The sequence below is a fragment of the Hippichthys cyanospilos genome, chromosome 12, assembly GCF_059441005.1.
Source record: "Hippichthys cyanospilos isolate Australia breed blue-spotted pipefish chromosome 12, RoL_Hcya_1.0, whole genome shotgun sequence".
In the NCBI taxonomy this organism is placed as follows: domain Eukaryota; kingdom Metazoa; phylum Chordata; class Actinopteri; order Syngnathiformes; family Syngnathidae; genus Hippichthys; species Hippichthys cyanospilos.
The window spans coordinates 12,627,334-12,649,026 of record NC_142380.1 but is presented as its reverse complement, the minus strand read 5'-3'; the positions used below and the strand labels follow the sequence as shown (position 1 = coordinate 12,649,026).

The 21,693-nt window shown below is 38.3% G+C and overlaps 2 protein-coding genes across 5 annotated transcripts; both read left to right on the top strand.

The window, feature by feature from the left end:
* The first annotated feature begins 318 nt into the window (after positions 1 to 318).
* On the top strand, positions 319 to 11,509 carry hhatla (hedgehog acyltransferase like, a). 4 transcript variants are annotated; one of them, XM_088429079.1, is made up of 13 exons: positions 321 to 785; positions 1,514 to 1,626; positions 2,658 to 2,725; positions 2,825 to 2,938; positions 4,806 to 4,826; positions 5,076 to 5,270; positions 5,349 to 5,558; positions 5,996 to 6,167; positions 7,565 to 7,709; positions 7,811 to 7,846; positions 7,925 to 8,126; positions 9,280 to 9,421; positions 10,425 to 11,508. In XM_088429079.1, exons 2-13 carry the CDS (start codon positions 1,521 to 1,523, stop codon positions 10,565 to 10,567), a joined length of 1,554 nt encoding a protein of 517 aa, XP_088285205.1. In that variant the 5' UTR covers positions 321 to 785; positions 1,514 to 1,520; the 3' UTR covers positions 10,568 to 11,508. The 4 variants fall into 4 exon arrangements, with proteins under 4 accessions (XP_088285206.1, XP_088285205.1, XP_088285207.1 ...); XM_088429080.1 differs by lacking the exon at positions 4,806 to 4,826 and having other exon boundaries at positions 319 to 785; XM_088429081.1 differs by lacking the exon at positions 321 to 785 and having other exon boundaries at positions 1,546 to 1,626; positions 4,806 to 4,821; positions 5,081 to 5,270; positions 10,425 to 11,509.
* A 2,893-nt stretch (positions 11,510 to 14,402) lies between these two features.
* LOC148414911 (kelch-like protein 40a) lies at positions 14,403 to 20,186 on the top strand. The gene is made up of 6 exons (XM_088429417.1): positions 14,403 to 15,551; positions 15,665 to 15,825; positions 16,253 to 16,360; positions 16,477 to 16,662; positions 16,960 to 17,109; positions 18,118 to 20,186. Exons 1-6 carry the CDS (start codon positions 14,451 to 14,453, stop codon positions 18,227 to 18,229), a joined length of 1,818 nt encoding a protein of 605 aa, XP_088285543.1. The 5' UTR covers positions 14,403 to 14,450; the 3' UTR covers positions 18,230 to 20,186.
* Positions 20,187 to 21,693: the final 1,507 nt, after the last annotated feature.

Below are 21,693 nucleotides of genomic sequence, written 5' to 3'. Positions count from 1 at the left end.
TAAAACCTTACAATACGTTCCATCCTCGCCAACAATAACAAAACCTCACAGTTGCATTATATTTCCCCAATGTAATTAACGACACCCACCATACATTCTTACACTTGATGACACACTATCATAGTTTATCCCTAATAACACACTAAATTAAAATTACGCGTTTACTACACCGGATATGGAATTTAAATCATAACACTGCACTGTATTTTATGTACAGACCAGATGTAAAATATAGGTGCTAAATTTATATCGCATATGGTGAAAGACCATAAATATTGTACATGAAGTATCTTAGCAAACTACAGCTTTTTTTAGAGGATAAAGTGTGATATTTATTTATTGAATTGTTTATTTGACAAGTGACATTGTTACGCAGTGTGTAAATTTCCACCTGTCTATCCAATAAAATTGTATATAATGGAAGATAATCAGACGAGTGATGTATCTTTGAGTAGATGCTGCTGACTGATGCACCTGCTGCCCCTTCATTTTAACCACTGTGAATGTCTCTTGAGTGTTTGGTTGCTCTCCAGTGAGCCAACAGCGAACCACTCCTCTCTGCAGCGCAGTAGTGGTGGATAAATATAACCCCCCACTCCACCTCCTCCCTCATCCATTCGTTGAGTTCTGCAACATCCTGACTGGCTGAGGCTGGCAAATGCAGGCAGCAAGCAGCAAACCCCCTCAAGACGGATGATCTAGCCTCCTACCTCCACCCACTTTTCTTTTATTTCTTCTCAAATTCGAGGATACAGTTTCTATTGGCTGTGTGAAGCAGACACAAGGTTAGTGAAGTCTTGTACAGTAATAATGAAATCTGCTCCATGCTCTGAGTACAGCAATGAAACACTCAGTTTGTATGCAGGACACTTTGCCGCACTCCTGCTTCTTAACCATGGTTACTTGGCATTGTGCAGTACAGAATCCCTTTTTCTCTTTCTCCAACTCTTTTTAACTTCATCAAAAAGTACAATAATGTCAAGAATAATACAAAATATATCATTCAAGTGGGTGCACCTCTCATATTCATTCCTGTCATTCGTAAGTGGAGTGAAGAGAAGCCACAGCTCAGATCGCATAGCACTGCAGCTGCACACCAACTGTTCGGGCTATAATAGGAGAGAGAGGTAAGGTTGCGCAGCTGACCATGCTGATTCCAAGGAGTCAGAGCCCTGAAATCCTATTTAAGTCACTGTCCAGTCTTTCCTAAAGGATTAACAGTGCAATGTCAACATCTCAAAAGTCTTGATGCGACAATAGCAAGTGCATCCCTCAAATATCATCGTGTGTTTGTGAATGTCATTAATGCTGGAGTAGCCTCAAATGGGAAACTATGTAACATATACAGTAACTCTCTATCTGTGCCCACTTATGTACAGTTTGTAACACAATAAACATCACAAAACACCCTCTTATGGTTCCAGTTCTACATGTTTTCGTTTTTATAGTTCTTCCTTCATGATGTTTTGTAGTTGATGTTTTTTTTTTTTAACATGGGGCTTCCTCTTTGCAGCGCCACCATGGGGATCAAGGCTGGCCTCCCCAGATATGAGCTGTATCTCTACATCGCTGTACTGTCTGGGGCCCTAGCATGGGCTGCCAGTTGGATAGTTGAGGCTTCAAGTGGTGAGTTTCTGAATGTACTTTATCATCACAAAATGCACATTTTTTGTTCTGTTCAACTGCATGCAATTGCTGGTATAGATTTAAGCTTCACTACTAAAATATTCTACACCTTTCCATTAACATGAGAATAATTCAAGGATAACCCGATTGATTACCTTATGGAGGAAATTTTGTCAGACTGAAATCCAGTTACTCACAGTTAAGCCTTAAACAATGGTTGTTTTTGCATATCATTAAACTCATCACACAGACATGAATGGCCTAAGTGTAATGTGGTGAATGGTACAGGCAGTGAGCTTTGTGTTAGCCGTTATTATTGCCCCATCCCATTGGCTTTCCTATTTTGTCATAAAATGTTTATATATGGCTGTTCCTTCTGAAAGTTGAAAAGCTGAGGGCTTCATGCTGCACTAACATCTTGGAAGTAGAAGTGTGGCTTTGTGCCCAGAAATAAGAGGCTTTGCCTGTTTGATATCCTGTTTCACAGCCATTTGTCTAATCAGGCAAAGCTGTTGGACCTAGAGGAAATCTGCACGCTTCTCCCATCGTGTTTTTTTTCACTATATTTACAGTACAGCATATACAACTTAAAAATCATTACCACCAAGATTCAGATTGAATTGATTGCTGTTTTAAATAATTGCACAGTATTTTCTAAGGGTTCCAACACATAACATTTGAGTAAAAAGCCCAGATGAACCCCATGAGCTTATTATGTAATATCTAATTTTGTCACATTGATTGAAGTGCTCTCACACTTCAGTGAGTAATCCAACAATTGTATAATAAATGTCCTAATTTTATATATTGATCTAGGTCTCTAGATCTACAGTAGATCTTGAATCTGTTGATTTAGATCTCAGTCAATTGCTCCATACTGTAGCTACTTTAAGCTATCCAATCCAAAACATCACAATCTCGTTTGATGTGTGATCTTATTACAGTTTCAATAAGCAAAACCTGTGCCTATTTCATGACATATAAATTGCTCTGTATTTCATTTATTCAGTACATCTGTGTTTTTCCTTCAGCGAATGTAAGCAGGAAGGCGTTCAAAGAGAGTATAAAACCAGGGTGGTATTACTTTGGCAGGAAAATGGTAAGTTACTGTTTGAATTTCTTTAACAATTTAATCATGATCCTAGTATTATCTTCTTTACTTGTTTCTGTTCACCAAATGAGTCTATTTCTTCCACAGGATGTTGCAGACTTTGAATGGGTGATGTGGTTCTCAACATTCCGGAATCATATTCTTTTTGCTCTCACCGGCCATGTGATTTTTGCCAAAATCTTCACTTTGCTGGCCCCAAAGGTGCATGCATGTGTGTACTGGATGTGTGTGTCGTAGCTAGAGACAATGAAGATTGACGTGGCGTAGCAATGCATGCAAGTATATATAGTATATATGTTGAATATTTGTGCATTTGTCCATGTTTGTAGATTGATTTAAGCCCAACGCTCAGTTATACTCTACATATTTCAAACAGATCACTTGCCATTCAAATTACTGATAGTTCGGATATTAAAAGTACTGTAAAAAATGCAGTATTTAATTTCCAAAGCCCTCACAAAAATGTAGAAGCATTTGATGGTATCTAATGAGAACATTGAGAAATACACTGGCGCTTTTGAGTGGGCCAGTCAGCAGAAAATGATTGCTTTTATTCTTGTTCTACAATTAATTATAGTTAAAGTGTTTTTTCTTTTTAATCACGTTAATTTCATTTTTATTCTCACTTACTTTGTTCTTTCTGTATGCTGATTACATCTATTTTTATGCATTGGGGTTTTTGTGTCTGTGAGTTGTTGGGGGTTAGAAAACAAGGGTCAATTACATCCTGAAGTAGAAACTGATTGGCTGTCATTGTGCTTGGCATAACCTGATAGTTTTCTTTTGTGGGTGGGAGGTTCAGGAGTTCAGGAAGACATGAAAGTGGAGGAGCCTTTGAGTGTTGTCGGTCAGATGAATGGTCATTTTAATTCTAAAAAAAGGCCCTAAGAGTGGACGTAGACGTAAACATAGGGTGATTTGCATTTTTTTTTTGTAAGAAGGAGCTTGCTTACCAGAGAAGCAGCTCAAGCCTATCCTTTATCATTCGTACAAAGCACTCAACTGCGACGACATCCACATCTAACGATAGCAACAAAGACTCTAATGTAGCGAGCCACAGAAAAGAGTGTTTCCAAACTAATTTAGAAAACCCTAAACTCAAATCTGCGACATACAGGATGGATAATATTTTATTTTAATGTTAATTTATAATTGGATAAATTGACCAAAAAAAAATTACACAATTCCTCCTGATGCTTGAAACTAAAGGTTGGAACTTGGGTCTAGTCTCAAATACAGCAGATGGTAAACGGTGACAACTACACCTGTTAAAGATTTTAATTAATCTCATTTTTTAGGTCTCTTGACAGCACTTAAATTGTCCATTTTTGTTTGTTTTCTTAACACTTGTTTGTTACTTAAAACACCCCATGTCTGTGCACCTGAAATTACCTGATGTGTGCAGAGACAATGATCAGACACGTGTCAAACTCAGGTCTGTGAGGGCCAGTATCCACCATGTTTTCTAGATTTCTCTTCTCTAAACACCTGATCCGAATGATTAGTTCATCAGCAAACTTGAGGAGATGGAAAACGATCCTAACATTTGAATAAGGTGTGTTTGAGAAAGAAGAATTGAGATACCGGCCCTCGAGGACTGGAGTTTGACACCTACGGATTAGAAGTTTTGTAGAAAACTTTTGTAGAAATTTGTAGTTTGAGTTCTATCACAGAAATTGTGTTTATACACATTCCAAGTTCTTAATTTTATGCACTAGTTTTTTGTGAGTTTTTTGGGGGGGACAATACTGCAATAATGCCATATTGTAAATTGAATACTGTGAAGATGTTATTGCATCCCTACTGACAATGATATTGATTAGTAATATTAGGCCTTGGGCACGAAAAAAAAAAAAGAAAAACATTTCATTCACTTGATTCGAATTGAAACATATACATACTCAAGATAATAGGTATTGACTTGAAGCATGCGAATGAGCATAATCAGACCGAACTGAGTTTCATTTTAGATGTATGAGTAATTGCAATTGTGTGAAATGCAGCATATTTAAAACATGTCAAAATGTTTTAAACATATTTTCTGTCTTGTTTCATGCTGACAATGAAGATTGGTATAGATGGATGTAAGGTAACCTTAATAAACTTGTAAATGTTTGCCATCATAACACTTGTCTTGTTTCATTTGACTCACTCAGTAGATAACCTTTTTTGTTTCGTTTTGTTTTGATTTTTTTTCTCACTAACAAAACACTTGTTCAACGTGGTGGATAACCTTTCCTATGGCACTCTAACAGCATTCTTCTTGCTCAAATTAGTCATAAAAATACAAAGGTCAAGTCATTGCATCAAGATTATAGCGGCTCCTCTTTCTTCACAGCACAGATCGTTCATCTTCTGTGTATACGGTGCTTTAGCAGTCCTGGTCACGATGGGCTGGACCTTCATGGCTTTAGTTCTCTCTCACTGCATCATCTTGTACAGCGTCGCCATGATCAAGACAAAATGGATGTGCTTTGCTGCTGGCCTGGCCACACTGGCTTCAATCAAGCTGGAGCCTTACAACTCTTGGCAGGTAAGTATCATCACCTCCGGAAGTACTTTAGTGAACTATTTTTAAATGACCGTTTGGTAAACGAATCTACTCTTGCAGGAAACACTGGTGACTGGTTCTTTTGACTTGCAAGACATCCTCTTTTACGGAGGTTGCGGCTTCACCATCATGCGCTGTATGAGCTTTGCTTTGGAGAACTGTGAGAGGAAAGATGGCAATTATACGTTCGGTGAATTGCTGAAATACAACTTCTACCTCCCTTTCTTCTTCTTTGGACCTGTCATGACCTTTGACAAGTATCACGCCCAGGTAATGCTGTGTTGAGTTGCGTGAATGTGTTAACTTAACAGGTTAGCTTTCAAGGCTGGCCCTTACGTTTATCTGCAAAAGTATTTGGACAATAACAGAATGGATGATTTTTGCAAATGTTCAATTCCTTTACCTTCTAACAGGTTTGAGTATTTTGCATCAAACTGCTGCAGTGAAAAAAAAAATGTAGGAATTCGCAAAAAGTTAGCCTTATATATGCCACTGCCTCTACAATGTCTCTATAGACGCTCATCCTCACTAGAGTCCCTGGCTTGCTGATGCCTATCCCAGCCGTCTTCAGGCAATTAGCGGGGGTCACCCTGGACTGATCACCAGCCATTTGCAGCCTCTTACACACTCTTGGTTGTGGGATCCCATCTGGTCTTTTTTCCACTAAACAATGATTGGTTGTTAATGGCATTTGTTTGATTGCACAGGCAAACAACATCAATCTGACCCGCAAGGAGAGGGAGATGTGGAACATCACCACCAAGGCCGTGCTGCACCTGGCAGTGATCCTGATAGTGGATGCTTTCTTCCACTATCTCTACATCTTGACAATCCCCAGTGACATGAAGTTAGTAAGCCAACTTTCTGACTGGTGTCTAGGTGAGCGTGCCCTTTTTGTGATTGTACACAAGCATTATTTTTTCATCTTTTTTTTTTTTTTTTTTTTTTTTTTTTTACATATTTTAACCATGCTGTCCATAACAATGTGAATTATGCTAAGTGGTATTGAAAAATGCAGGTGAGGCTGACTCCCAGTCATTCAGTTTTGGTATAAACTTCAGCAAGAATGGTTATGTTTGTGTCCTTAAATTTACAAGTGACCAGAATGGTTGCATCTATTGTTCAGCAGAGGTTTTTACGTTTTATCCACTTAATTAATAAAAAAAAACACGTACCAACTACGACCACTAAATAAGAGGTATGAATGAAAAATTGACTCACTAAAGGATCAAGATTCCTAATCACTGTGATTCAGATTTGCTATCAAACCTCCCCAAATCAATTGTACAGTTTAAAAAAAAAAAGCTTCCATGTGACGCCAGACGTGCACTGCCAAGGAAGAAGAAGCAACAAATATCACGTCACACACTAATGCCGTGCTATGAAGGCCAACTTCAAAATAAACACACCAAAGCGTACATTTATTTTGAAGTTGACCTTTGCAGCAGTCGATGTAATTAGATAAATGTACCCCCCCCTGACTCCGTTTTTATTTCTGTCGCATCACATCTCTACCAACATCAACATACTGACATTAAAGAAACATATTTAATGACTAATTAAGACCATTAAGAAATTGCGTGTTAAATACACTGTCATTGTATGATACAGCACAAGGCTCCAGCATTAGCACTAGCCACTAACTATTTGGTGGATGTGGTGCATTAAAATGTTGTTGGACATTTCAAGCTCAGACAGAAAAAAGTTCCATCTATGCATTAAAAGTTAATAACTGTGAATATTTAAACAATATGGACTTTCTATCAATCTATAAAAGCTAATACAAATCTAGAAAAATTATGGGGGTAAAATTACTTAAATATTTAACTTAATTACAATAAATGGGCCATTAAGTCACTTGGGTTAACAATATGTAATCAAATAAGGGTTCAGTCTTCCATTCAGGATGTTGGTATGCCAAGAAATTCAAATAATGAATAAAATAGCGATTACAATCACAATAAAAATACTTCTGTCTCCACCTGTTTGTCATTCTGACCTGCAGACTGGAGTAGATCATAACTTTGCACATTTATAGTAATTTATTATAATAATTGTCAGTCAAATCATTTTTCAATCAAAAATTGATTCTAAATCTAACCGTACGCCCAAAAATCGGAATTGGATCATGAGACAAAGATGCCCTCCCGCACCGTCAATATTTACGCAACTATTAGTATTTGATTTACTTTAAGTAACGTTCTTTTCTTGCTTTATTCTTAACATTAAAGAGCAATGTGATTTTAATGGAAATTCTCTTGTATTCACATTTGCAGCTGGTCTAGCTTACTTCAACCTTGTGTATGACTGGATAAAAGCAGCCGTGATGTTTGGCGTCATTAACACAGTGGCAACACTGGACCACCTAGACCCTCCTCAGCCTCCAAAGTGTATCACAATGTTATATGTCTTTGCTGAGACGTGAGTATTAACACACTTGCGTGTTAATTGTTGGATGCAAAATTGAATGTGGACTATTAAAAAAAAAAACAACAACAACAACTATGTTTTCTGCTTTGTAGGCACTTTGACAGAGGCATCAATGACTGGCTATGCAAGTCAGTATATAAGGTCTTTACCTAACACAGATCATTTAATAGCAACATGAAATTGCTTCTTAATTGGATGTTTCTCAGGTATGTTTACGACTACATTGGTGGAGATCACGATAAAATCTTCAAGGAGCTCCTGGCCACGATGAGCACCTTTGCCATCACCACCCTATGGCTTGGCCCCTGTGAATTGGTTTATATCTGGTCCTTTTTTAACTGCTTCGGTCTCAACTTTGAGCTTTGGGTGGCCAAGTTCTTCTCCATTCCACCATTTTCTACTGTAGAGGTGAGAAACATAAACCAACAAACTACCTGAACCCAATATCAATATCCGCTATACTTACTGGCCATAACCTATGGTGAAATTGCACAATTTAATGCAATCTGATACAGCCTCACAGAGATATTGATCCAGTCAATTTGAAATCTATTGATCTGATTTTTTTTTTTAATTGACGTACTAGTGTAGTATAATGTAGTTTAGAGAGTGAGTTAATATTTTGTGTAACTTTGCTTCATCAGTTTTTTTTCTGTTGTATAATTCAAAACATATTAGTTTAAATAATGTTAACCAGAGGAGTCTGTGCGTTTTCTCCCCATGCTTGTATCTCTAGACACTCTGGGCTACCATTATCACTACAACACACTTCAGTTAATAGGACCCTAAATTTTCCATGAATGCAAATTTAAACACGAACGCTAATGAATGCCTATCTGGACATATTAAAATAATTACGGTAAAGTGACTTTTGCCATTTTCAGCCATAAACTTTGAACGTGAATGCTATTGAATGCCTAATTGGACCTATTAAAATAATTAAAGTGACTTTGCCATTTTCAGCCATAAACTCTTATATTTTGTCAATAATACATTTGATAAATTACTACTAAATGATTTTCCATATACAATCATCCATCCATCCATTATCTAGAGCCGTTTAATCTCGGCGCAGGCTTGCTGGCTTCCGGCTGTAGGCGGGGGACATCCTGAACTGGTTGCCAGCCAATTGCAGGGCACACAGAGACGAACAACCATTCACACATCCAATCACACCTAAGGACAATTTAGTATGACCAATACACCTACAGTGCATATTTTTGTAGTGTGTGAGGAAGCCGGAGTGCCCGGAGAGAACCCATCAGGGCTCAGGGAGAACATGCAAACTCCACACAGGAAGGCCAGTGTCAGGTGGAGGCGGACGTGCTATTCACTGAGCCGCCCCATATATAATCAATACCTAAAAAAAATTCCACCTGCTGTAGACTGAAAATGATATAGTTATCGAATTAATTAGACAAAATAAATTGTTACTGCTAAAAATGGCCAAAATAAGCTTTGTTTGCCTTTAAGCATACAACTCTTGTATTATATCTAATTGTATCGAGTTTTATTTATAAATGCTATAATACTAATCGTGTTCCGTGTTTTCTGCGTGTAGGGTTTAATGGGTGAAGCCATGTCACGTAGGATCCGCGGTCTGTTCAATGCTGCTAATTTCTGGGCCATCGTCCTCTACAATGTTCTTTCCCTGAACAGTTTGGAATTTGCCAAACTGGTTGGAAGAAGACTGATTTTCAAAGGTAGGGAAAACGCCTTGTTAAATCAAGTTATACCTTAAAAACTACTTAAACGTACTTACATGTCGTATTCACAGTATGTACGAGTACAGACACTTAAAAAAAAAAAGACGACTCTAGTGAAAGTGGAATTGTACAAAAGTAAAAAAGAAAAAAAAAACATGTTGCCATTACTAATTTGAAACAACAGGAAAAATGCACACAAAATAATGTACCGCTTTTATCAACTTTCCTTCCGCCACTATTGACAAGAAGGTAAAGCATTTTAAATAATGTACAGTATGTTGTTGTTTCAGAAGTTAGCTCTCCTTTATATGTAAATCAATTTTATTTGTTTTATTCTAAAAAAAATCTTTAGAAGCTTGTGATTTTTGGCTTGCATAAATCAATGCATTTACTGCAGATCATTCACCTCCCTGACATACAGTATTTGGCCATGGATGAAATACAATATCTTGCTTCTCTGAATCAGTTGCTCTTAATGTTTATGCTCCATGGTTCACATTCACCTAAGTCGCTGCTACTGTCCCTGTTTTAATCATTTAAATTTTCATTTAACTTCTAAGACCCTGAAATATCAAATCAAAGTAAAAGTAGAACGTACCGTAATAAACTACTAGCTTTCAAATGTAATCACAGTAAAAGTAAAATCCAAATGTCATGTAAAATAAACATACGATACAGTACTTCAAGGGGCAGTAAGATATTTTAAATGTTAAGCATGTTATTTTCAGTCCCTAAGTTCTCAAGCAAAGTCGGGATCCTTTTGTCAGCTCCCGCTGTTTTCACTTTTACGCGAATGATTAGAGAAGCAGAAATTTACGTGACAAATAAAATACATTAGACACTCGATTGCTATCAAGGCACGAACATTAAATCAAAGGTGCAGTAACGCACAAGGACTGATGATGTCGTTGTTTAGCCTGTATACCTAGAGAAAAGTGTGGGACCGGTATTCGTACTTCATAAGTAAGACGATAACATAGTTTCTTTCTTTTTCATTCAGGCTTTCCCCTGTCTACACTGTCCGTGTTATTGGTGACTTACTGTGGCGTACAGCTGATCAAAGAGCACGAAAGACAGCAAGCACTGCTGGAAGATGCGCAGCCAGTTAAGCCACTAGATGGCGGCAAAGAAAAGGCAGAATAAAAAGGCACCCAACTCAAGTCAAGTTTTCTAGCAGTTGTTTCAACTGCAGCCTTCAGAAAGAAGCAGGCTGAAGCCGCCAGGTTGGGACTTGCAACCCGTTGGTCAAAATGCAGTGTTTTTGTTATCAATAGTCAGACGTTTCCTCGAGTGCACTTTCTGGTGATAATCATAAAATGGTTTGGTACAAAGACCCTTTGATGGTACTTTTTATTGTATCTAAACAGCAAAGTCTAGTCTGCGAATCATTTGATTGGGGTAATAATGAAAGAGCACAAAGGATTTAAAGGAACAGCCATTTGCAGATTTTAGTTGGTTCCAATCTTTGTTAGTTTTTTTTTTGTAATTAATGTCCTCAAATTCAAGCATCTGTTTTTATTCTACTTATTCACCTGAGAATGTCTTACGCTTTAATCAACACAATGTTTGAAAGAACTAAAACCGCGTTGCCGTTGTTGGGAGTGCAATGAAGCAAGATAAAATAAATAAATTAAAAAAAAAAAAAAAGAAACATGAAAGGTGCTGTGGAATCCACCACGTTGCATGCAGCTAATAATGATATAGGCCTTAATGCTTTGTAATATCGACCAAGAATGTGTTGGATGATGAATGTATACTGCCCCCAGTGGAAAAAAAAGCGCAAACCTCATTTTTTTCTTTTTGCACATTGCAACAAAGGGCAATACGTTTTTCTGTGCCCCGACTGCTGTGTTACCATCACGTTTACATTGTCTTTTCTCTATAGAACTTTTCATCAAAAGAAAAATAAACTTTTGTTCCATCCAGAGTTTTCTGTTCATTGAACCGCAAAGAGTTAAAGTGATCTGCAGGTTGCTCCGAGGGACATCACCACTGTCTCCAATGTGTTAGAATTCGATCCGTTCAGTTGATGCTGTTATGTCACCGAGTCAGGCGTTGCCCTCTATCACCACAAGATGGCCTAGTTTAGACAAATGTGATTACCATTGTTACACTCACACAATGACATTTAATGAAACCCTTAAAGGCCAAACAAACCAATGCTTATTAAATCTATTATTTTCTTGTGACTCTGAACCTGGCTGACCTCTGCCTTCTTTTCCAGTTAGTGCCATTGTTGTGACAGATGACACAGTTGCCAATAATTTACATTTTATGTATTTTGTGTGCAGTTCTACAAAAATATGTCCTTCAACCCTTTTGTTATACATCTGGTTGATTATTCCAAAACATGTGCCAAAATAATAATGGAATTATTGACATTACGCTGTAGTCTATTTTTTTACCCATGCCTGTGCTGCAAAACACTATTTACTATCACCATCGTTAATCTTTGTTTATCCCTGCAGGCAAACTCATTTGATACTATGGTGTCTAATGCTCACGTTGCTTGCGTCACATAAACACAAGCAATAATTTCACACACTTGCAGGCAAGGGAGCCATGTCAGGGTAATGGGGCAGCTCAGGTTTCTCTTTATTGGCCTCTTAGGAGAAATTTGTCATGGAGCAATGGACATACAAGCAATCATACAGTAACATCTCATATATAGTCGGGTACATAAATATTTTGACAATGACACAAACTTCATTATCTCAGTTCTGTGCAAGACCACAATTAATTTGACATTAATTAGGATATGCTTGAAGTGTAGACTCTGAGCTTTAACTTGAAGACACCGTACATCAAAATTGTCACGGCGTAGAATGGAGAGTGGATGAGTGGAAGGAGGGGAACCCAAAAATGCAGGAAGGCTGGGAGGTTGTGGCTTTAAAAATGGAGGTTAAATAAGGAACTGAAAAAAATGAACTGGAACAAATCAAACAAAACTTGAATCTGAACTAACGCACAAAAAACAGCAAAGGTAGACACGCAAAATTTTGGGGAAAATACCAACTAGGAGTATGAGCTGGCAGCCTGACACTAAGACAATCACCCAACAACAAAATAGAACAAAACTGAGACTTAAATACACACACTAAATTAGGAGAATGCAAAACAGCTGGACAGGCACGAAAGGTGGGGGAACCTGATTGGTTGACACACAGGGGCTGCTAAGCAGAGAGGCGGATTAAATTGTTCTGACAAGTACACAGACAAGAAAAGGCAGACGCAAGAACAGAAACATAACTAAGAAACTAAAACATAATATCACAAGACCAGAAAAACAACAAATCCCATCCCAAACATGACAAAAATCAGGTAAATAGTGTAGGAATTACAAGACATTTTATATGTGCCTTCCAATTTTTAAGAGACTAAAACTAATATGTGTCATTTAGAATAATTTGTCACTTCAATTCTTTGTCTTTGTTGCAAATCCTTTGAAATTAATGACAGATAGTTGCTGGGTTTCATCTCCAGTGGTGCTCTGTGAAATGCATGTTCAATCGCGTTCAGATCAATAATCTGTTTCCATTACTATGGTCCAAGTTCATCTTTGAACTGTAGAGGCTCTTTTAAAGGTTCCTTGGCAAACACTCTGATCTGGCCTTAGTGTTTTTGAGGCTCACCAAAGGTTAAAATATTGTGGAAAACTCTGTGAATGTCATCTGCTCAAGTTGTCTTTTAATTGTTCACATGGATACGAGTATACCCTTCACCTGGAAAGTCCTCAACTGAAATTAATTTTCTTTATGAGCAAAAGAATTTGTCTGTCATCCACCACACTTGTTTCCTATGTTTCTCCGGGGCTTTTGGTGTTACTGAACTCACCTGCGCCTTCTCCCTTTTGAAGAATGTACCAAACAGTTGACAACTCATGTTTTTGCCATCGCTCCGATGGGTTTGTTTTAAGTTTTCATTGTAATGATGTTTTGCTTCACTGATTGCAAAGGATTCTTTGGGTTTCATTTGAGAAATGGCCTCACAAGATTTCAAATGGTGAGATGACTCTTCAAATGAACTCAATCTTTTATCTGCTCCTTATAAGTGAAATAATGAGGCACACTTATCCATGGAACAGCTGAGTAACCAATTTTCACATCATACTCCAACAGATGAAAAGTCCAACTTGATTAAAATGGTAAATGAAGTGCATTTATATGTTAAACAGTGCATAGACATCAAACAGTGGCTACCCAATGGGCTTTGTAAGATTTCAAATACACTTAGTTGCAAATTTTATCAAATGAACTATTACGTTCAACTGGAGCACACTCGTGGCCCCCTGCCGCTTTTACCTCCCAAATCAAAAGGTTTTTCTTGAATTTTAAAATTGCTTCCTTCAACCAGAAACCAACTCTGCACCTATGATTCTGCTCCCAAGCATTTTTTGGTGTGGATGTTATCTTTTCACAACCTCTTAAGTTAGTACTCAGGATGGAAGCCCCATTTGTATTCCCAACATCTAACTAATCCCCGCTTCCCTTTCAAATATAGCGGTATTCAAACCTGCAAGCCCTACTTTGATTGGTGACAGTTATTGTGTTACGAATTGTTTTCCAAAAGCTGATTTAGTATATAGATAGCTTTCTACCTGTACGATGACTGTTTTTTGAAGGGTGTGGAATCAATGTAGGCTGTCTGACTCGCATGAAAAAAACAGCCTGTGATGAAATATTAAAGTGATTTCCTGATGAGATATTCTGCCAAATATAAAATGTTGTCCCCACTGTTCAGTATTCAGTTGTCTGATGGGGTGGGGGGTCTTCATGGTGAATGGGTTGGTAGGGGTCCCGGCCGCTCTACGCCCCTTTCCGATCCATCAAAGTGGATTCCTCAACTCTGAGAGTGTCCTGTCTATAAATACTCATGTTGAAAGACAGCCCCTGACAGCTGCAGCCAACCAGTGGAGGCTTAATAGAACGACCTGGGATATGAATACTGGCAGTCCTCTTCTGTTGTAGGGAATGAGAAGACCCTCTTCTCTCCTTCCTGAGAAACCGGGATAAGTTAGCAGAACAAGATGACTGCTCTGCCTATAGACCCAACAGAGCAGCCTCGGATGTACCAGCAAACCCTTCTTCAAGATGGGCTATGCGACCTTTTGGAAAATGACAAGTTTGTGGACTGTGTCCTCAAAGTCAAGGACAAGGAGTTCCCCTGCCACCGATTGGTTTTAGCAGCTAGCAGCCCCTTCTTCAAGGCGATGTTCCTTTCTGACCTCGAGGAGAGTAAGATGCGTGACATCATCCTAAAAAATGTGGAACCTGGCACCATGGGGATGATTTTGCGCTACCTCTACACTTCTGACATTAATTTGACCGAGCAGAATGTCCAGGACATTTTCATGGTCGCTAACATGTATCAGATCCCATCCATTTTCTCTGTTTGTGTGTCCTACCTTCAAGAGAAGCTCATGCTAGGCAATTGCTTAGCTATCTTCAGGTTGGGGCTACTTCTGGACTGTCCTAGGCTTGCCTTGACTGCTCAGGAGTTCATCTGTGAGCGCTACCAGCTTGTAATCAGGGACCAGGATTTCTTGCAGCTCGCCGCACCCGAGCTGGCCCTAATCATCAACTCAGATGCGTTAAACGTGGAGCGGGAAGAACTGGTGTTTGAATCGCTGATGGACTGGGTCAAACATGATGAGAAAAAAAGGGTAGATGAACTGCCAGAATTGTTGCACTGCATCCGCTTCAGGCTGATGCCTTTGAACTACTTTAAAGAAAAAGTGGAAAGCCATCAATACATCCGGCTCAACCAAGATGTCAAGAAAGACCTGGATCTGGTTAAGGATGCTCGCAGAGGTCGCCTCCCAAAGCCTAAGTTGAAAAGAACTGATGAAGAAGCAAGTGAGGAGGATGAGGATGGTTATCTACCGGGAATACTCAACAACAACCCCCGTTTTGGAATGTTTGAGATGGACTTGTTACTCATGATCAGTGAAACAGGGACTGTGGCCTATGAACCAGCTAGAAATGAGTGCTTTGTCGTGTCAGACTCTGGAGAAATCCCAAAGAACCACTGCAGTCTGGTGACAAAAGAGAACCAGGTGTTTGTTGTAGGTGGGCTCCTCTACAATGAGGAGAACCAAGATGAACCTTTCAGCTCTTACTTCTTACAGGTAATGTTTCGACTGAGAGATTTTTTTTAAACATAATTTGAATTAATATTACTAATGTATGCACATTGAATGAATTAACTTGACCTCTTACACATCATTAATGTCATTCCCAGTTTGACCCAGTAAGTTCCGAATGGTTGGGGATGCCCTCACAACCCAACCCTCGCTGTTTGTTTGGGATGGCGGAAGCGGAAAATTCCATCTTTATAGTTGGAGGCAAGGAACTGAAGGAAGGGGAGCACGTTCTCGACTCAGTCATGATCTATGACAGGCAGTAAGTAATGATAGTAATGTTCAAAATGTGTCCATTGTAGGTTTTTAGTAAATGCGAATCTTCAAATTTAATTTATTCATACCCAGCTGCCCCCCAACAGATGGATGTCCTTATTTTCTAAAGTATACTGTACATTCATGTTTTTGATCCTATTCCTGTATAACGCTAGTGTTATACTCTCACTCACTCTCAAAGAAAAAAAGTTTCCCCACTGTGGGACAAAAAAAGAAAGGTTGCCAGTATCTGTTGTTCTTTTCATCTCTTTCGTTCTCTTAATCAGAAGCACAGTGCCATAGTATTTGTGTCCCTGCAACAATGAGTAAACAACAAAGGATAAAATAACACAGCATCTAGGTTACAACTCTAATTTTGTGAAAGTTGATTCTAAAGGAGCTAAAGTTGTGTTTTGACTGCTTTTTGTTTCTAGGTCATTCAAATGGGGGGAGTCAGACCCTCTTCCATATGTCGTGTACGGCCATGGAACTGTCTCACACAAAGGGCTTGTCTATGTTATTGGTGGAAAATCAGAAAGCAAGTGAGTCATATTAATCGTGAGCTAAAGTATGATGTGGAATTGTAACATTTTAGTTCAGATAATCTCACATTGTCCCGCTAAATTAGAAATCACTTATATGCATTTGTTTTATGCAGGAAGTGCATGAAGAGAGTCTGTGTCTACAACCCGACTAAGTTTGAGTGGAAGGACTTGGCCCCCCTAAAGACGGCCCGCTCCCTCTTTGGTGTTGGAGTCCACAAAGACCAGATCTTTGTAGTGACAGGAGTTACAGACACGGGTCTCACCAGCTCTGTGGAGGTCTATGACATAGCCAGCAACAAGTAAGACAACAGCTTTTAAATGCCCGCTCACCGTCTCGAAATTATGAGGTGAAGCATCTGTCCACATATGTGAAATGACTCATGAAACAGGAGTAGAAGCAAATGATCATATCATAAAACAAAAGATTATACTGCCCCGTGTGTCACAGTAATACAGCATTTGCTTTAAGGCTGGCTTCGGGACTCATATTCTTTTATTAAATGATGAGTGTGGTCTTTGACTTGTTCCATGTGTAAAGCGCACCATCAATCAAATTGAACTGAATACCATTTTCTCTGTGCGTTTTTGTTGATTAGGTGGTCTGAGTTTACGGAGTTTCCTCAGGAGCGCAGCTCCCTCAGTCTGATGTCCATGGGGGGTTTCCTGTATGCCGTGGGGGGCTTTGCTATGATGCCCAGTGAAACCAGTGAGGAGCCTGTCCCAACAGAAATGACTGACATCTGGAGGTAAGGAGGCCTCATTACATTAAGTCACACTCCCTCTCTACTAATCATAATTTGATTAAATATATGAAACATAAACTGGAGAGTAAGTCGTTTTTAAAACATACCTACTTTACTCGTTGCTGCAGGTTTTGACTATAAACTAAAGACTATAACAAACGCTTCGATGTTTTACATTCCAAGCTTCCACCTTGCGATGAAATGGTAACATTTTCCTTAAAGGAGTGTTTAATATGATTCAATTTAATATGATCAAACTATACTGATTATATGTTAATTTTATCTGAAAAGTGATGCATGTGGTAAAAGCTAAATCTTGCAATAAATTAATCAGATGTGGGTAAAGGACAAGATGTAGTTGATAAATTTCTTATACCCATGTGCAATATTTTTACCATTTTGAGTAATTTTTTTTTCTCATCATCAGTTTTTTAGCCAAGGGATGGCATACTCCCGCTGGTGTGATAACTACAAAATGTGGTCATGTCATATTGAACTTTGACATGTTGTCGCCATCTGGGTGAAATTTCAGCTCCCAAGTGTCTTATGATGTGAAATTCCTTAGATGTAAAGTTCAAAGGGGGCCACTCCAAGGATTTGCAGTTAAAGTGTTCATAAACTGAGTCATTAAAACTAACAAGACAGGACATCTTCACGTCTCGTTGCTCTTGCTGTATTTTACCATTTCACCAGAACAATGTGTTTTGATTTGATCAAAATTAATTGTTTTATTTGCCGCGCATCTCCCTACTGCAGTTAATATATTGAGTGTTCTCACACTGAGCGATTAAAACTATCACTACAGCACATATTAAGATATTATTGCTCTGGCTGTATTTTACAATTTCAATGCAATAATGCGTTTTGATTTGAACAAAATAAACAGTTTTATTTGCCGTGCATGGCCCTGCTGCAGTTAATTGATTGAGTTCTCTCTCTTTTACGATTAGAGGAATGTTGCTCTCTGCAGTGAGTGTTGGCACATCATTAAAAAGTGACTCTTTCCCACAGATACGATGAAAAAGAGAAGTGCTGGACTGGGATTCTACGTGAGATTACCTATGCAGAGGGAGCCACCATTGTTCCTGTCCGTCTCAACACTCTGCGCCTCAACAAATTATAACAAAACTCTAACAATTCATTGTTCAAAAAGACAGTGTGAGAAGTTCATCACTGAGGATGAACCAAAGAATGGAAATTAAAAGTAAAACGCGAGCTGTATTTTATAAGAGCTGATTTGCATATACATTTTTCTGTCCTTATGTGTTCCATATTTAGAACAGAAATTTAATGAAATCAGTGTTTGCATTCCATTTAACAATGAATTGGAGGGAATTCAGAGTGTTTAGTTTAGTTTTATTCACCTTCCACAGGTATTTTGTCTAGTAACTTTGAAATACATTACAGTACACAATATTTACAAGGCACCACAGACAACACACTCATTGTTGACATAATGCAATCACCAGGAGTGAACAATATGTAGTCAAATGTAAACACTGATTTTCCAATTGACACCTGAGCATAGAAGTCATCACCATAAAATATGCCATAAACGGACACTTCCCCTTATTTACAGGTATACTCTATATATAATGTGTGAGTGTGTGCACACGTGTTTGTGTGTGTGTGTGTGTGTGTGTGTGTGTGTGTGTGTGTGTGCGCGCGTGTGAGAGCGGCATTTAGTCAGAGGTACGTTGAGTTGATGTAAACTGAGCAGGATATGGCAAATATGCTCTTTACATTAACCAAACTGTTGTGGATCTTATCAAACAAAAGCCTAGATCAGAGTAGCAGCTGCAGAAGTATCTTTTTAATTACGGGTGTCAAACTCAAGGCCTGGGGGCCAGATCCGGCCAGCTACATCATTTTATGTGGACTGCAAAATGTTGATTTGACTTCAAGTTTCTGGCTAAAATACCAAACTTGCAAGTTTTTAAAACATTTGGGGGGCAGTTTTTGCTGGTCTATGATTTCAAAACTAGGTGTGTGACGAACACACTTAAAATTTATTTGACTTCCCTGTCATACCAGCCCTCTGAAAGAAACTATGACTACAGTGTGGCCCACAATAAAAATGAATTGGACCCCCCTGCTCTTAATGTTTGATTTAGTTGGCTGATAACATGGGCCACAATGAAACATTTAACATTCAATATGCTGATGTTTTATTAATTCTGACCTATTTTTGAAGTTTACCACATAAAATGAGTTTTAGTCACTGAGGCCCTCACTTCATCAACATTTGATAATGTCTGTCTAATTAGTAAAAATAACTTTGCCCCCCTCAGAAAAACAGTTCTTATCATTGCAACGGCACAAAACGACTGACCGAACAGGCAAAAACAAAAAAAAACAAAAACCGTATACAAGTGAACAGTGAGTATTCTTCAATTTGGCCATGAAACACCAGTGCATCACCAAGAGGGTTTGACAAAAAAAAAAAAAAAAATCAACATTTAGTATGTACACTCAACTTTAAGATGTTTCATATAAAGGGCATTACAGCAATTTTATAACAAACCCCAATTCCAATGAATTCGGGACATTGTGTAAAATGAAAATATAAACAAAATATAATTAGCTGCAAATCCTTTTCAAACTAACTTGTATACATACGATGAGTGTCCATGATTCTGGAAAGATGGGCACAGTACAATAAAAACCAGACAAGACACTAATCCTCAAAACAGAGCTCACAATCCTTATTGCCGACTTTCTGCTACTGCTACACACATATGAATTGGCTAAATGATTGAATTGAAGATAGATGTGGTGAAGGCCACTAACACAAGTAACTACAATCAAAAGACAGTGTATGGACTAGCTACTAGTGATGGGACGTTTGGCTCTTTAAAGGGAACCATTCACTAAAAAGAGCCATTCAAAAGACAAGCTTTTTTTATGCTTTGGAGGTTGTTTTTTGTTTTGTTTTAAACATCAGTGTTTTACAGATAGAATGAATGTCACAATGTATGTCATGCTTTAAGTGGTTAAGTGAAGGGACTAAATATTGTCTTAAGGTATTGTAAGCACTGTAGTAAGTACATTAGGCATGTTTGAATTGTTGGAAATGTGAATTGCACCAAACATTGGTTCATTTTGACATAAAAAAATATAAAAACATTTAATGGCTTCTTATTTTCTTTCAAATATAAGTAAATATAAACATGCAGAATATTTTACACATATTAGCTCACACACATGTGCACTGCATTTGAAAAAAAAATGACAAAAGCTATCACAGCTTTAAAATCTAGCCTGTAGCCACTTGCATCTACTTGGTCACCGGTTCTAACTTTGCCCCTCTCTGCTCTCTTTTCCACTTTGTCCCTTCGTGTGACTTTTTTTTTTTTTTGCTCTTGCTACAGAGCTAAAGGCCCATTTACGACTGTATGGTGCGAATATTCTACGATAAAATGCTCCCCAGAAGGGAAGGAGCTGGGTGGGGGTGGTGGATGAACGGCTCATTACAAAGAGTCCCATCATTCACAATGAAGAGACGTTCGAAAGATTCATTAGTGAATGTCATATCACGACTGGCTACATTTATAACACAGCAGCAGATGGACAGCGGCAAGCCACATTCTGAATGTTGTACAATAGTGTAGCTTCACAGTGTGACTACTAGCCTGGAGTGCCAGCAGGCCAGACCTGTCTCCCATTACATGTCATACATCAAGCAGAAATGGGCCAGAATTCACCAACGAACACTTACTGAGCATTGTAAAAAGACAAATGAAGTAAAACAATGTTTACGCTTTTGTTTTTGGAATGTTCTGCAGCCAACAACATCAAAAATGAGTGAATATTTGTGAAAAAACAATGTGAAGTTAATCCATTTGAACATTACCTTATCTTTATTGGGTGCTGAATTTGGTCCAACATTTGATGAAAAGGATTTGCAGAAGAGTGTATTCTGTTTTTATTGAGGTTTTCTACCATATTCTAACCATTAGAATTAGAACTTGTTGGAGAAACGTTTTTTTGTGTGTCTAAAATTGTCCACATTTAATATTGATGTACTGTATGCATAGATAAAAGTAAAAGCGTTAAGAGCTAAATTGAACTCCCTTGCAGTCAGTGAGTGCCTGACGCGTAGAGCCCTTGGGCATAATCTAATTCTGAGTTTCTTCGCTCGTGGGTGCTTGTCATGCCTTCACTACACGTTACCATCCCTTTTGCCTTCAGTAAATCACTGCCTTCAAAATGTTCTTTTCTTTTCTCTCCCCATTATTCTGGCACATGTTGACCTTGGTTTCATCTCTCCAAAGAATCTGATTCATTTGTGGATTTTCGGCTTTTTAGAGGCTTGGTGTTGAAATGTAACCTTTGTATCTTGATTGTAGATTTAGACGATAAGCAAAACCCAAAAGCGGAATCTGGTAATGTTCCGAAGTTGTGTTTTCCACTAATCAAGGAACAACTATGTGTCCTACAATTATAATCATTATATTAGTCATTAAATCACTGAAGATAGAGTGATTGTGTGATGGAAAGATGTAAATTCAATCCATCCATTTTTCCATTTTCTATGCTCTTTACCTTGTTCAGGAACGAACAGTTGAAAAGTAGACCACAGCCCGG

What these genes read in the sequence shown, in the direction of transcription:
- hhatla (XM_088429079.1), top strand. Translation starts at nt 1,521, where the DNA reads ATGGGGATCAAGGCTGGCCTCCCCAGATATGAGCTGTATCTCTACATC. An exon ending in GATAGTTGAGGCTTCAAGTG is followed by an intron (nt 1,627 to 2,657) that starts GTGAGTTTCTGA and finishes TTTTTCCTTCAG; the next exon opens with CGAATGTAAGCAGGAAGGCG. An exon ending in TCACTTTGCTGGCCCCAAAG is followed by an intron (nt 2,939 to 4,805) that starts GTGCATGCATGT and finishes CTGACAATGAAG; the next exon opens with ATTGGTATAGATGGATGTAA.
- LOC148414911 (XM_088429417.1), top strand. Translation starts at nt 14,451, where the DNA reads ATGACTGCTCTGCCTATAGACCCAACAGAGCAGCCTCGGATGTACCAG. An exon ending in GTCATGATCTATGACAGGCA is followed by an intron (nt 15,826 to 16,252) that starts GTAAGTAATGAT and finishes TTTTGTTTCTAG; the next exon opens with GTCATTCAAATGGGGGGAGT. An exon ending in GAAATGACTGACATCTGGAG is followed by an intron (nt 17,110 to 18,117) that starts GTAAGGAGGCCT and finishes TCTTTCCCACAG; the next exon opens with ATACGATGAAAAAGAGAAGT.